This window comes from Ascaphus truei, chromosome 4, assembly GCF_040206685.1.
Source record: "Ascaphus truei isolate aAscTru1 chromosome 4, aAscTru1.hap1, whole genome shotgun sequence".
Taxonomy (NCBI): Eukaryota; Metazoa; Chordata; class Amphibia; order Anura; family Ascaphidae; genus Ascaphus; species Ascaphus truei.
Genome location: NC_134486.1, coordinates 75,171,949 through 75,188,909, shown reverse-complemented (window position 1 = coordinate 75,188,909; position 16,961 = coordinate 75,171,949). Strand labels below are relative to the sequence as shown.

General features: G+C 43.1%; 1 protein-coding gene across 4 annotated transcripts in view; it reads left to right on the top strand.

Annotated features, from left to right (window-relative positions):
• TASP1 (taspase 1) overlaps positions 1 to 16,961 on the top strand; it is a 243,041-nt gene that overhangs the window by 31,217 nt on the left and 194,863 nt on the right. For 3 of the 4 annotated variants that reach the window (XM_075596053.1, XM_075596057.1, XM_075596055.1), the window contains exon 5: positions 8,261 to 8,329. The exons of the other annotated variant lie outside the window; for it this stretch is intronic. In XM_075596053.1, the coding sequence (XP_075452168.1) occupies positions 8,261 to 8,329 (69 nt within the window). The remainder of the gene's footprint in view (positions 1 to 8,260; positions 8,330 to 16,961) is intronic. 4 annotated transcript variants of the gene reach the window in all.

Sequence of the window (16,961 nt, the reverse complement as noted above, 5' to 3'; positions counted from 1 at the left end):
GACCATAAAGGTCAAAACAGCCGCCTGAGTAGGTTTACTGGCTACACACTTCTTTTAACCAGGCTGTGCTGAGAAGCTGTGTAATGCAGCAGGCATAAGCTTATAGGGGTCCATGTTAAAGTGGATAAGAAGGATAAGGTGACATTGTGTTCTCATTTGCATGTCAGTTCCCAGAATCCCTTCGTGCAGTGAAAGCACTGTATGCTAGAGATAATGGTGAAAAGCCGGGTTGCAGACCTGTTTGAGACGTGGATGTGCACACAAGGGATATTATAAAAGTTGTAAAGTAGTAGCTGACATTTGTCATATTTGTGCCTCTAAGTTTACTTTTTTTTTTTTTTTTTAAATGCAGAAATAAGATAATTTTGACTGGAACTCTCCTGATGAAAGTACAGTAATTTGCCAGTTTTTTCCTATGTGGTTCTCCTGTCATACTCCCTTTTTAAAATAATAAGTGTGTGTGTGTGTGTGTGTGTGTGTGTGTGTGTGTGTGTGTGTGTGTGTGTGTGTGTGTGTGTGTGTGTGTGTGTGTGTGTGTGTGTGTGTGTGTGTGTGTGTGTGTGTGTGTGTGTGTGTGCAAGTGAAAATGAAGAGTGCAAAATGATTGCACCCCAAAGAAAATTCACTTAGATGCACACCACTAATTTAAAAGTAACTTTTATTATTATATACTTAAAACATATATTACCGAAAGTGTGTGTAATAAAAATGAATTAAATCAAATAACACATGCACCAAGATCTCCTCACAATTGAAAATAGGGTGATAGAGGTTAAATGGTGCAAACAGCCAGGGTGAGCCAAAAAAGCCCACGAAATCAGTAAATAGCTCGAATGATAAGTAAATGATACTAGCAGTTGAGATGGGACTATCCCTAAACATATGGATCCTTATCCATACATACCATGGCTGGATACCTTACGAGTGGCATGGATATCTTTAGTTGGCAGGACGAAGCCAAAAATGTGTTTACTACCACACCATCAGGCATGTCAGAAACAGATCATGATATAATTAATTATTTTCGTAACATCTCTAAATTGTTACGGACTCAGTCACAGGTCTGGTGGGAGATTACGAGTTTACAGAAATATCTTGAATCCAGCATGATTCCACGCGGATTGAGATTGAGCCCTGCATATTATATTACATCTGCAGACTTTATCAAAAAGTGGGAAGATACCTTATCCAATTGCTCAAATGAATTAATGACCTTACTAATTGAGCATGAAAAAACACGATTAGATATAACTAATAAAGATCTAGATATCAGTGTAAAGGACATCATTAAATATAATAAGTTAAAGGAATTTGAGGAAATGGAGCGTCAGCTAGAAACAAATATGGAAAAATTTAAAAAGGAGTTGAAGGATAGGAAACACAAGAAGTTCCTCCGGGATAGTAACGACTATGAACAGGGCACTGTTTATAGATTCCCTACAAGATCTAGGAGAAGGGGAAACTTCTCTGAATATTCCTCATCGGAGACAGATATGTCTGAAGGGGAACAATCAGGTTCTAGGCCCCAAGGTCAGGCTAGAGGCCGAGGCAGGAAACCTTCTAAAGACAACAAGGTTGGTTTTTTAGCACAGACCCAGCTAAACGCAAAACCCGCAGGGGAAAAAAGAATCCTAAGGGGAAACAAAAATCCTTCAGCCCCCACTTAATAAAAACAGTCTGTAGTGGCACAGACGCTTTGCAGGTCTTCAATCTTTCTAATCATGTTTTCAGTGAAGAACAACTAAATTTGTTAAGAAGGGACTCTCATTTTCACCCACGTCTGATTTCAACCTGTTTGAATGGGTGAAAGATTTGAACCTTTTTGGTAGACGATTACTGCTACATAAGTTCCATTCTAAGAGGGCTAACGATGATACCAATGCGCTCACTGCTGGTCTAAATGCACAGGATAAACAGAATCTCGATGACTTAATACATTTGTTGGAACAAAATGTCTCCACTGAGACTGATATTACTGGTCCTTTTACTCATCTAAAAAAGAAAAGTAATTTCACTCCCCCAATGAACATTTGCCCAGCGGTTGAACTGTTTGTTACTTGTGTTACAAGGGACTTAGAAGCCGAACCCGAACACTATAGATCAGATAATAACCTCACAATTGAGGAAAGGAAGGGCCTACAAGAACTTATGTGTAATAAAACCTTTGTTATCAAGCCATCTGATAAAGGTGGCAATATCGTGATTCAAGACACCGATGCCTATGTCATAGAGAACATGAGACTATTAAGTGACAAGGAGTGTTATGAGATCTTAGAGAGTAGCCCTACTTCAAAATATAAAAAAGATCTGTTTATTATTCTACCAGAAGCCCTAGATAAGGATATGATAAGCAGACAAGAATACGATTTTATGTACCCTAAATCTCCAACTGTGGCAACATTCTATAATTTGCCCAAAGTGCATAAGAGATTACAATCCCCACCAGGACGTTTATTACACATTTATTACACAATCTAAGGAACTACGCGATCGGTTCCTTAGTCGTGAGTATAAAATTAAAACACTTAATAGAGCGTATCACAGGGCATTGCATAGTGATAGAGATTTTCTCTTGTCCTCTAATTCACTTAAAAGTAATGACAACACTATAAGATGTATTGGCACCTATAATAAGAGATGGTGGGCAATAAAAAGAATATTTGCCCGACATTGGCACCTTCTTTTATCTGATGTTGATTTGGCCAAGGTTATCGGCCCTAGACCAACCATTACAAGCAGACGGTCTAAAAATCTGCGAGATAAACTCGTTCATAGTCATCAGCGGGCTAAGGTAGAGACATGGCTGAGTCCCATTAAGGGGATGTATCGCTGCCAAGGTTGCAAGGCATGTAAGCATGTCATTACAGCTAAGACTTTTGCAAATCATGACAATACACAGTATTTCAATGTGGACAGTTTTATTAACTGTAGGACAACTAATGTTATATACCTCATTACCTGCAACTGTGGGAAGAGGTATGTAGGTAAGACTACAAGACAACTTCGTAGACATATACTTGAACATGTTAACTCTGTCAAGCACTCTACCGAAACACCGGTTGCAAGACACGTCATGCAGTTTCATAATGGAGACGTAAATAGCCTCAAGTTTATGGGCATATACCAATTAAAATGCCCGGTGAGAGGTGGCAATATTGATCAGATGTTACTAAGGATTGATGCAGAGTGGATCTATAAATTAAAGACCAGAATCCCGAATGGGCTTAATGAAGGGTTTACTTTCACTCCGTTCATCTGATTCCATCATGTGGTCATGACCGTGGATCTGTCTCTATTGTTCTACCTATTGTCCTGCTACTTTTCATTATTAGAGAGTATACTGACTGTTTCTGACAAATATTAGAGCTCTATTGCTTGCCACTATGTGAGCTATTCCACCATGGTATTGTTAAAATATATTAAATATTTATCTTTGTATTATACCAAATTAGTGACTGTATTACCAATGTTATAAACCCCTTTTTCCTGAAGGTTTATTTAAGTGTGTAATTGACGCATACATGCAATTCATTGTGATGCCTTTTGACATTATAAAGGCTGTGCGTGTTCTTCATTTATTTACTGTATTTTATTATTATAGTTTCACTGTTATTTGTTGACATATTGCGTTTTTTCAATTGATCGTTGCAAATGCAATCATCTGAGTTTTTGTGCTGATGCTCAACTAAGCCTTTATCACTCTAGGTGACAGCTTATGTCTTCTCCTTTGCGATGATATAACATTAGGTATTATTCAATATGTCTGTTTACACATGCGCAAACCGTTTTGCGGTATATATGTGTAGGTTCAATCTAGGCATTCATGTAATGACAGTCTATCACCCCATACATTCGCAGCATGATGAATCATATGCAGGCAGTTTAAGATTCTATTAGGTACTTGAAGCATGGAGTCTATCATCCCACGCATGCGTAGGTACCAATCCAGGCATTTATGTAATGTCAGTCTATCTCCTCACACATGCGCAGCATGATGAATTATATGCAGGCAACTTAAGACTCTATTTGCTCACGCATGCGCATTGTAGATTGGTTCGGAAGGTGCACATGCGCAGTGGCCGCAAGGAGGTATGACTTGAAGTGTGGAGTCTATCATCCCACGCATGCGCAGGTACCGTAAATGGTTTCGTTATGTTTGGCAATTGAATTATTCATACTCCTAACGCTGGTCGCCTATTGAGGTAAAGGCATGATCAACTAGGTCATTCGCACAGTTATTATATGATATATATGATGTTTGCAGTCGATTGCGCATGCGCAATAACGGACTGTTTATGACGTCTCCATGGAGACGATAGTGTATAAATAAGGTCCGTCTGCCCTCCACTGCAAAATTGTCCATGACGAAGCTCTGTAATTGGAGGGAAACGTGCGTTGGGCACGTGATGTTGTCATCAGCCTCTGTTATGGGGCTGTTTTAAAACAGTGTTCTCCAGTCAGTTTATCAGCATGATAGCCTTATATATTATTATACTCTAGCAGTGAGGGAAGGGTTCTTTTGATGCATTAGGTATTGACAATATGCTACTTATGCATTGATACTGCGCTAAGGGCACCCAATACGTTCTGGACGATATGTATACTTGCATCTATCGTCTACTGTAGGATAGTATAGGGAGCACCAACTAACCCCTATGGGATATCCATATGTTTAGGGATAGTCCCATCCCAACTGCTGGTGTCATTTACTTATCATTCGAGCTATTTACTGATTTCGTGGGGCCCACCCGAGACCACCGCGTTAGTAATGGGGTCGCGAAAAAACAAAACGGCCGCCTCAAAAAAATTTTTAAATGGCCGCCGCGCTCCCGATCGGGAGGGAGTAAGGAGGGAAGGAAGGAAGGAAGAGGTGGCCGGAAGCCCTACAAGTCCCCCAGCAGCGGCCCTCCGAGTCCAGCCGCAACCTGCTCCTTACCTCCCACCACCGGCATCCATCCCCCTCCACCGGCATCCACTTCCTCCCCCTCCACCCCCCCCCCGAGGCCCCCACACCTAACGGCCCTCCGCGGCATAATCAGTTTTGGGCCTAGCCCACGAGGCCTTCCGAGTCCCAGCCTGCTCCACACTCACCCTCCTCCCGACACCCCCCTCTCCTCCCGACAACCCCCCTGTGTGCTGTGAGTGCTGTGAGAGTGTGCTGTGAGCAGTGAGTGCTGGTAGTGTGTGCAGTGTGAGTGTGTGCAGTGTGAGTGTGTGCAGTGTGAGTGTGTGCAGTGTGAGTGTGTGCAGTGTGAGTGTGTGCAGTGTGAGTGTGTGCAGTGTGAGTGTGTGCAGTGTGTGTGTGCAGTGTGAGTGTGTGCTGTGAGAGTGTGTGCTGTGAGAGTGTGTGCTGTGAGAGTGTGTGCTGTGAGAGTGTGTGCTGTGAGAGTGTGTGCTGTGAGAGTGTGTGCTGTGAGAGTGTGTGCTGTGAGAGTGTGTGCTGTGAGAGTGTGTGCTGTGAGAGTGTGTGCTGTGAGAGTGTGTGCTGTGAGAGTGTGTGCTGTGAGAGTGTGTGCTGTGAGAGTGTGTGCTGTGAGAGTGTGTGCTGTGAGAGTGTGTGCTGTGAGAGTGTGTGCTGTGAGAGTGTGTGCTGTGAGAGTGTGTGCTGTGAGAGTGTGTGCTGTGAGAGTGTGTGCTGTGAGAGTGTGTGCTGTGAGAGTGTGTGCTGTGAGAGTGTGTGCTGTGAGAGTGTGTGCTGTGAGAGTGTGTGCTGTGAGAGTGTGTGCTGTGAGAGTGTGTGCTGTGAGAGTGTGTGCTGTGAGAGTGTGTGCTGTGAGAGTGTGTGCTGTGAGAGTGTGTGCTGTGAGAGTGTGTGCTGTGAGAGTGTGTGCTGTGAGAGTGTGTGCTGTGAGAGTGTGTGCTGTGAGAGTGTGTGCTGTGAGAGTGTGTGCTGTGAGAGTGTGTGCAGTGTAGAGTGTGTGCAGTGTAGAGTGAGAGTGTGCAGTGTAGAGTGAGAGTGTGCAGTGTAGAGTGAGAGTGTGCAGTGTAGAGTGAGAGTGTGCAGTGTAGAGTGAGAGTGTACAGTGTAGAGTGAGAGTGTACAGTGTAGAGTGAGAGTGTAGAGTGAGAGTGTACAGTGTAGAGTGAGAGTGTACAGTGTAGAGTGAGAGTGTACAGTGTAGAGTGAGAGTGTACAGTGTAGAGTGAGAGTGTACAGTGTAGAGTGAGAGTGTACAGTGTAGAGTGAGAGTGTACAGTGTAGAGTGAGAGTGTACAGTGTAGAGTGAGAGTGTACAGTGTAGAGTGAGAGTGTACAGTGTAGAGTGAGAGTGTACAGTGTAGAGTGAGAGTGTACAGTGTAGAGTGAGAGTGTACAGTGTAGAGTGAGAGTGTAGTGCGCCGCGAGTGTGTGCAGTGCGCCGCGAGTGTGTGCAGTGCGCCGCGAGTGTGTGCAGTGCGCCGCGAGTGTGTGCAGTGCGCCGCGAGTGTGTGCAGTGCGCCGCGAGTGTGTGCAGTGCGCCGCGAGTGTGTGCAGTGCGCCGCGAGTGTGTGCAGTGCGCCGCGAGTGTGTGCAGTGCGCCGCGAGTGTGTGTGCGCCGCGAGTGTGTGTGCAGTGTGCAAAAAATTTTACATTTTTATTTATTTATTTTTTAAACGGGAGCCACGTGAAAACCACGTTATAAGCGGATTCGCGTTATATAGGGGCGCGCTATAACGGGGTTCAGCTGTATATGTTTTAAGTATATAATAATAAAAGTTACTTTTAAATTAGTGGTGTGCATCTAAGTGAATTTTCTTTTGGGGTGCAATCATTTTGCACTCTTCATTTTCACTTATTCACTTTTCAGTTCACAGTTTGCACCCATTTCACAATTATCGATTGTATTTGTTTAATTACTATTCATTATTTCAATTAGTATGGTTAAGTAGATCACTCCCTACCCTTCTCCCTTTGTTTCTGTGTGTGTATAGTTTTGTATAGTGCTAAATCTCTGCTTTTTGAAGTGAAGTTTCTCTTGTGATCTTGGACAAAACACTTATTTACAGTTTGTGCGCCTCCAAACTAAAAAGACTGCAAATGCTATTTGTGTGCAGTTACTTAAGTGAAACCATATATTGTACAGGTGGTTAGAAAATGCAGAACAAAATCAAACAGACGTGTAAAAAAAAAAAATGCTAAGACTAGGTGGTCCAAATGTTTCTTATCTGTTGTCATTGCCTATTTTATTGAAGTTTTTTTTTTTTTAAATAAGTAAATGCAGCTTGAAATAAAACACAAATGTTTTTGTGGTCGTGTGTTTTTTGTTTTTGGATGGCAGCAAAGAAAAGAGTATCGTGCGGCACAAGAATGCAGGCATTTTTGTAATTCACTTACTCTTTGTAATTCAAATTGCGCACACATGCCAGTGTATTACACACGAGAAAAGTATGCAGTTTCATATCTGAAAGGAATGACTTTCAGTGCACCGGTCTGGTCAAAAAAAAAAAGTAACTTTCTCCAGTGTTCTTTGTCTCGCACCAGCATGTTTATTACATAACCTGTGCTTTCGTTGGTTTGTATCCTGCCTAACTTGGCTTGGACAAAAATGCACCCTTTTACTTCTGTGGAATAAGCGAAGCACAGTGCCGAAAATGTCATTTGAGGGGAAATGGTTTCTGCTGGCCAGCATTTCAGTTCTGCGAAGTTTGAGTTTCTTGTTTCAAGAGCCAGCCAAAATGTAAGTTTGGCAAGTAAGGATACAAATACGGCACAGGAGGCATTAAGGAGAATATTTATGGGAAGCAGGGGAAGGATTTTGTAATGAGTAACTGCTTTTTACTAGATCGGCCCTTCTTTTGTTAAGGCAATATTTCCTGTTCATACTCACAAATGTGTGACTAGTCTGACCTTCATGCTGTGGTATGCTTCAGACACATCCTTCCCAATTTTGTGATTACTTGTAAGTGAATTACAACTTTGAAACAAGATGCTGGCATGCCAGACCTTCATTAATCCAATCACGCTTTGAGAACCCTGCTTTCCCAAATGGGTTCTTTTACTTGAGGAATAATAGAGTACTCTATTTTTCTGGAGCATTTTATTTTTTGTATTTGTTGAAGAGAAACTAGCATTTTATTTTTTGTATTTGTTGAAGAGAAACTAGTCAAAATGACAGATTGGTTCCATCTTTGCCATGTTCTTAGCATGCTGTTTTTACGGCTAGTTCAGTGCATGTTTCATTGAAGGCACGTCACTTGGTAAGGTTCTATGGAATTAATTGTGCGCAATGTTCTTTTGTTGTAGAACAGAACTATGAACATTCTCTTTTTCTATAAACAGGCAATTGAAAAACTGCAGGCTGGTGATCTAGCAACTGATGCAGTCAGTGCGGCTCTTGTTGAGTTGGAGGTACGTGAGATTTAAGTTGAGTGTTACAGTATGTATGCAATGATGATGTCTTTCTTTTTGGAGGCATAACACAGTCTACTCGAAATGAAAATTTAGCTGCAGAAAGAGCGTTTCTGCCATTAAAGATCAGAACCACAATATATACCAGCACTCCTAGATAGGGGAACTGTGGTTGGTGCACTAGGGTAGGAGATATATCTATATATATATATATATATATATATATATATCTATATAGATATCTATATTTCCTACCCTAGTGCACCAACCACAGTGTGTGTGTGTATATATATATGTATATATATGTGTGTGTGTATATATATATATATATATATATATATATATATATATATATATATATATATATATATATATATACAGTGTTCGACAAATCACCCAAAAATCTACTAGCCCAACCAAAAAATCTACTCGCCCCTAACCCCGCCCCTAGTCCCACCCCCAGTCCCGCCCCCAACTCCGCTTTAAAATAAAACACATTTAATAAATTCCTAGTCAGAACAACATTTATTTTTGACATAAATGTATTTATTGTATTACATTATACTACAATTAGTCGTGTGTGTGTGTGTGTGTGTGTGTGTGTGTGTATGCCGGATCTTACCTGATCTGCAGTCCCTCAATGTCCAGGTATTCCTCATTCCAATATACATTGGAGGGGATGTGTTCCCTACCTGTCTTCTGGGTTAGGGGGAGTTCCGATGTCTTCCATGTGATGCTTGAGTCAGATCTGGAAGAGAGCAGTGTAGGTTATTTCGGTGTAGTATAGGGCAGTTAAGATATATAGGGTAAATAAGATATCCAGAGTGTGAGAGAGAGACAGTGGGTGAGAGAGAGAGAGAGAGCGAGAGAGACACACACACACACACACACACACACACACACACAGAGAGCAGCACACACACAGAGAGAGAGACAGAGAGAGAGACAGAGAGAGAGACAGAGAGAGAGACAGAGAGAGAGAGAGACACACACACACACACAGAGAGAGAGAGACACATAGAGAGAGAGACACAGAGAGAGACACACAGAGAGAGAGACACAGAGAGAAAGAGAGAGACACAGAGAGAGAGAGACACACCGAGAAAGAGAGAGACACACCGAGAAAGAGAGAGACACACCGAGAAAGAGAGAGACACACCGAGAAAGAGAGAGACACACCGAGAAAGAGAGAGACACACCGAGAAAGAGAGAGACACACCGAGAAAGAGAGGGACACACCGAGAAAGAGAGGGACACACCGAGAAAGAGAGGGACACACCGAGAAAGAGAGGGACACACCGAGAAAGAGAGGGACACACCGAGAAAGAGAGGGACACACCGAGAAAGAGAGAGACACACCGAGAAAGAGAGAGACACACCGAGAAAGAGAGAGACACACCGAGAAAGAGAGAGACACACCGAGAAAGAGAGAGACACACCGAGAAAGAGAGAGACACACCGAGAAAGAGAGAGACACACCGAGAAAGAGAGAGACACACCGAGAAAGAGAGAGACACACCGAGAAAGAGAGAGACACACCGAGAAAGAGAGAGACACACCGAGAAAGAGAGAGACACACCGAGAAAGAGAGAGACACACCGAGAAAGAGAGAGACACACCGAGAAAGAGAGAGACACACCGAGAAAGAGAGAGACACACCGAGAAAGAGAGAGACACACCGAGAAAGAGAGAGACACACCGAGAAAGAGAGAGACACACCGAGAAAGAGAGAGACACACCGAGAAAGAGAGAGACACACCGAGAAAGAGAGAGACACACCGAGAAAGAGAGAGACACACCGAGAAAGAGAGAGACACACCGAGAAAGAGAGGGACACACCGAGAAAGAGAGGGACACACCGAGAAAGAGAGGGACACACCGAGAAAGAGAGGGACACACCGAGAAAGAGAGGGACACACCGAGAAAGAGAGGGACACACCGAGAAAGAGAGGGACACACCGAGAAAGAGAGAGACACACCGAGAAAGAGAGAGACACACCGAGAAAGAGAGAGACACACCGAGAAAGAGAGAGACACACCGAGAAAGAGAGAGACACACCGAGAAAGAGAGAGACACACCGAGAAAGAGAGAGACACACCGAGAAAGAGAGAGACACACCGAGAAAGAGAGAGACACACCGAGAAAGAGAGAGACACACCGAGAAAGAGAGAGACACACCGAGAAAGAGAGAGACACACCGAGAAAGAGAGAGACACACCGAGAAAGAGAGAGACACACCGAGAAAGAGAGAGACACACCGAGAAAGAGAGAGACACACCGAGAAAGAGAGAGACACACCGAGAAAGAGAGAGACACACCGAGAAAGAGAGAGACACACCGAGAAAGAGAGAGACACACCGAGAAAGAGAGAGACACACCGAGAAAGAGAGAGACACACCGAGAAAGAGAGAGACACACCGAGAAAGAGAGACACACCGAGAAAGAGAGGGACACACAGAGAAAGAGAGGGACACACCGAGAAAGAGAGGGACACACCGAGAAAGAGAGGGACACACCGAGAAAGAGAGAGACACACCGAGAAAGAGAGAGACACACCGAGAAAGAGAGAGACACACCGAGAAAGAGAGAGACACACCGAGAAAGAGAGAGACACACCGAGAAAGAGAGAGACACACCGAGAAAGAGAGAGACACACCGAGAAAGAGAGAGACACACCGAGAAAGAGAGAGACACACCGAGAAAGAGAGAGACACACCGAGAAAGAGAGAGACACACCGAGAAAGAGAGAGACACACCGAGAAAGAGAGAGACACACCGAGAAAGAGAGAGACACACCGAGAAAGAGAGAGACACACCGAGAAAGAGAGAGACACACCGAGAAAGAGAGAGACACACCGAGAAAGAGAGAGACACACCGAGAAAGAGAGAGACACACCGAGAAAGAGAGAGACACACCGAGAAAGAGAGAGACACACCGAGAAAGAGAGAGACACACCGAGAAAGAGAGAGACACACCGAGAAAGAGAGAGACACACCGAGAAAGAGAGAGACACACCGAGAAAGAGAGAGACACACCGAGAAAGAGAGAGACACACCGAGAAAGAGAGAGACACACCGAGAAAGAGAGAGACACACCGAGAAAGAGAGAGACACACCGAGAAAGAGAGAGACACACCGAGAAAGAGAGAGACACACCGAGAAAGAGAGAGACACACCGAGAAAGAGAGAGACACACCGAGAAAGAGAGAGACACACCGAGAAAGAGAGAGACACACCGAGAAAGAGCGAGACACACCGAGAAAGAGCGAGACACACCGAGAAAGAGCGAGACACACCGAGAAAGAGCGAGACACACCGAGAAAGAGCGAGACACACCGAGAAAGAGCGAGACACACCGAGAAAGAGCGAGACACACCGAGAAAGAGCGAGACACACCGAGAAAGAGCGAGACACACCGAGAAAGAGCGAGACACACCGAGAAAGAGCGAGACACACCGAGAAAGAGCGAGACACACCGAGAAAGAGCGAGACACACCGAGAAAGAGCGAGACACACCGAGAAAGAGCGAGACACACCGAGAAAGAGCGAGACACACCGAGAAAGAGCGAGACACACCGAGAAAGAGCGAGACACACCGAGAAAGAGAGAGACACACCGAGAAAGAGAGAGACACACCGAGAAAGAGAGAGACACACCGAGAAAGAGAGAGACACACCGAGAAAGAGAGAGACACACCGAGAAAGAGAGAGACACACCGAGAAAGAGAGAGACACACCGAGAAAGAGAGAGACAATGAGAGACACAGAGAGATTGAGAGACAATGAGAGACACAGAGAGATTGAGAGACACAGAGAGATTGAGAGACACAGAGAGATTGAGAGACACAGAGAGATTGAGAGACACAGAGAGATTGAGAGACAATGAGAGACACAGAGAGACACAGAGAGATTGAGAGACAATGAGAGACACAGAGAGATTGAGAGACAATGAGAGACACAGAGAGATTGAGAGACAATGAGAGACACAGAGAGATTGAGAGACAATGAGAGACACAGAGAGATTGAGAGACAATGAGAGACACAGAGAGATTGAGAGACAAAGACAGAGAGAGTGCGATAGGGAGAGGGTGAGGGCGACACAGGGAGAGGGCGACACAGGGAGAGGGCGCCACAGGGAGAGGGCGCCACAGGGAGAGGGCGCCACAGGGAGAGGGCGCCACAGGGAGAGGGCGCCACAGGGAGAGGGCGCCACAGGGAGAGGGCGCCACAGGGAGAGGGCGCCACAGGGAGAGGGCGCCACAGGGAGAGGGCGACACAGGGAGAGGGTGACACACTCACAGACACACACTCACAGACTCACCCAAACACTCAGACACAAACACTCCCAGACTCAAACACTCCCAGACTCAAACACTCCCAGACTCAAACACTCCCAGACTCAAACACTCCCAGACTCAAACACTCCCAGACTCAAACACTCCCAGACTCAAACACTCCCAGACTCAAACGGTGCTCAATAGTACAAGGGAACATATATTGCAATAAAGTCTTGTATAATAAAGTTGTCAGGTTTTTGATGAACCTATAATACAATCTTGTGAGACTCAAGACCTGATGCATATTGACTCCTATAGGGATTGAATAATGAGACAGTCCATATAGTGGTCTCAAACAAATGTCTGGTTGACAATGAATCCTCTGTGAATGTACCACTGGGAAAGTTACCGTCGAGTATAGTAGGAAAATGCTAAACACTAAAAGGGGGGTGATAAGCATCAGGCAATGACCACAGAAGAACAGTGTCGTGGCTACCTGAGGCTCACCCCTAGAATCAGATATATGGAACACTGGTCAGAGACTAACTTGAGAGGTTCACAAGAATGAGGTGTATAGATAAACTTCAGCTAGCCCCTTGGGACTATGGGTTTGGAGGTCCTACATCCATCTACACTCACATTGGAGCAACGCACAGTCCCAGTTGCCCATACGTGGTCCAAGGCTAAGGTGATCTATCACAAACCTATGGCATGAACTTTTGATGTTGCTTTTCTAAGCCTTAATTAAGGGTGACCTTCATCATTAGGGATTGAGTTGTGAGCAGACCATGATGCAGGGCAACATCTGTCAATAAAATCTTTTTGCACAGTGATATTATATTACGCCTTTGGGTGCCTCAGGACGCAGCTACTATTTCATGGGGTCTGTAACTCCAGGGGTCCCATGATGTAGTAAGTACATCCTAATCTACTTGCTCGTTTTTGTAGGGGAGATCTCGTTCTGTATAAAAGCATAGCGTTTTCACATTAGTTTCAGAATTAGTTTTTTTTTCCCCCTCACTATTGCTTCTTTTCCCCTCACTATTGCTTTTTTTCCCCTCACTATTGCTTCTTTTCCCCTCACTATTGCTTAATGCCAAACCCGTTCGCTATACAGCACTGATTAATAGACTATGACTGTTTAGTCTTTGTAACTTCTTGTACCTGGCTGGTTTTGACCCATGAATTCTCCAGGGCATAGAAACTGATGGAAGATAAGAACCACTTGGTCCACGTAGTCTGCCTTCTTTTCCTACCTCTTGTGTAACCGCACAACATATAGGATCCATACCTATATTTAAAATTCTGGATAGCCATCCCTGTCTGTAGCCGTTTTGAATGCCTACATTGTTTCAGTCTCCACTTGAAGACTGTTCCATAATTCCAATATCCTTTCCATGAAGAAGTACTTTCTCACCTTTCTCCTGACCAACCCACCCTCCAGTTTTGCCCTTTTCCAGAGGGCTCGAAAGATTTTTTTTTTCTGAGGACATCTTATTACTGTAGGTGGTCTTCTTGTGTGTTATCGGATATCATTCCTTATCTTGTTTTATCCTGAAAAGTTATATGTTTCAAGCCCTTTATTTCTGAGCAAAGAAGGTGACCATTGCTGGTGGTGTTTATTGAGCCTGTAGGCTACTCTGACTGAGCTACACCACCACTATTGTTACCCTGTTCCTTCATCATATCATTAACAGGTGCGTTGTGACTCCAGAGGTGTTCTCTTAACCAGATTGTTACCCTATGCCTTTGGACACAAAATAACACTTTCTTTGATGCCTTAAGAAAAACAAGTTGTTGATGTCTGATCCATTCTCCCCCAAAATCCATTTGGAGCTGATGTCAAAATATGGTCCAGCCTTCAATTAATACCCATTCCCCCACATTTTTTGATACTGTACTTTCACTTTTTTTCAATTTCATATAGTTTCTGTGCAAATTATTTGTTTCAATTATAGATTTGGGGGGGATTTTATTGGATAAACGGTATTGCTAATGTCTTATAACTCACGCATAATATTTGTTAGCAAGTGGTCAAAGAACCGTAAATAATAGTTGTTCTAGTTGCTAAAGAAGTAAGTCTTTTAAACAATTGAGTGAATTCTGACAAATTTTCCTTTAAGAACGGAAACATTAAACATTCTCTAACTGTAAAAGAAGTTCAAGCTGGAAACAAAAATCTTTCACTTACAAAAAAGTTAAATCCATTGACAAATGGTGCAAATTGAACAGAGCTGGAATGTTAGGTGCTGTATCTGTAAATGCACAGCTATTCTTTCTTAGGCTTTTTTTTCTTACCTCTGCTAACAGTTGTTCTTCTATTTTTCTAGTGTGGTACTGCACCGACACACTTTATTCGAGCAAATACCCAGTATGTACCTGGCAGATACCTGTAATGCGCCGCTCCTCACCTCTGACAAGCCCCGTTGCGTTTGCCTTCCCAGCCTGGGTTCATGCCTGGCTGACGGGCGGCTGATCTGTTAAATGATAATGATTAGGATTTAATAGGCTGCAATGCTTCGCGTGTCTACCAGATGGCATAAATTCATGAATTGTAATGCAGTATATATATATATATACTGTGCAGTGTTGCAGCCAGCGGGAATAAAATGCTTCAATCCCTGCCTGGAAAATACCTCAATGCACTCGGGCAGAAAACAGTCACAAACCTCAATACACCCGGGTATACCCGAATTCGTGGGACTAGCCGAGCTCGAATAAAGTGTGTCGCCAGTGTATTTTATGCTGAATTCTGACCACCCTTGTATGGAGCTTTTTTTATTTGTTTATTTAGTCCAGGAGTGGCCAACTTTAGTCCTCAAGGGCCACCAACAGATCACATTTTATGAATATCCCTGTTTCTGCACAGGTGGCTCATTTAACGACTGAGCGACTCAACTTAAATCTCACGTACCTCCAACTCAGTAAGAGCCGCGGTTACTGCATCAGTTGCAAGATCAACAGCCTGCAGTTTTTCAATTGCCTGTTTATAGAAAAAGAGAATGTTCATAGTTCTGTTCTACAACAAAAGAACATTGCGCACAATGAATTCCATAGAACCTTACCAAGTGACGTGCCTTCAATGAAACATGCACTGAACTAGCCGTAAAAACAGCATGCTAAGAACATGGCAAAGATGGAACCAATCTGTCATTTTGACTAATTTCTCTTCAACAAATACAAAAAAATAAAATGCTCCAGAAAAATTGAGTACTCTATTATTCCTCAAGTAAAAGAACCCATTTGGGAAAGCAGGGTTCTCGAAGCATGATTGGATTAATGAAGATCTGGCATGCCAACATCTTGTTTCAATTGGGAAGGATGTGTATGATTGAGCCACCTGTGCAGCGATATCCTGAAAACCTGACCTGTTGTTGGCCCTTGAGTACTGGAGTTGGCCACCCCTGATTTAATCTATCTCTCTTAAAATGGAGCAATTTTCCTGAGGTTTATTAGAGCAGTAAAGGTGTTGGCTTCATTTTATGTAATGGAGGATTAGACTTAATTTGATGAAACATTCAAGCTACTTTATCATTCAAAGTATCGTTCTGTCAACATATTTGTAGCCAACTGTGTAGGGCAGTGTAGATTTTTCACGTAGGGTTGGCCTTAATGTGGATTGTGCTGCTAACCACTGAACAATATTCTGTGCCATTATTTTTACAGTGAATGAAAGAAAGGAAGAGGAAAATAATCAATATGTACTGTGTGTACAGTGAACTCCTTTATGTAACCTATATTAATGATTGCTAAAACACATTTTTGGTGTTTACATTAATTTTTAACTGGGGAGGTAAACTCCTTTTGACAAGCCATATTGATCCTATTCCAGTAGAAACTATGATATTACCATCAAAGCTGTCTTTCTGCAAAGAATGTGGTAAAACACATATTATTTCTACTGTAAAGTCAGCCTGTTAAAGAGTAACCCTTTGAGACGTTTTTAGAGGGTACAGTATGTGTTCCTTTCTAGAACCCATTTATGTAAATGTTGAAGGAAAATGCTGTGGAGAACATAATATTCTGTATCTATATGACATGCCTGAAATTCATTTTTTTGCTTTAGCTCATTCTTGTTACTTGTTCTATTCATTATTTATTGAGTCACAAACGCTATTTCCTGTGGCTGAAAGGGCAGCCATTTTGTTGTTTTAAAAAAAAAAAATGTGCCCACTTACAAGAAAATATTGTTTGAGCACTACATACAAATAAATACAATTACGAATCACAGTGTAGATTGTAAAAATATATTACTGCAAGTTAACAATAACAAAACCTCTGTTTTTACAGTAGAGTATCAGTGATTTGCAACTTTTAGGAAGGATTTTTTTTTAATAAAAAACTGCTGAATTACT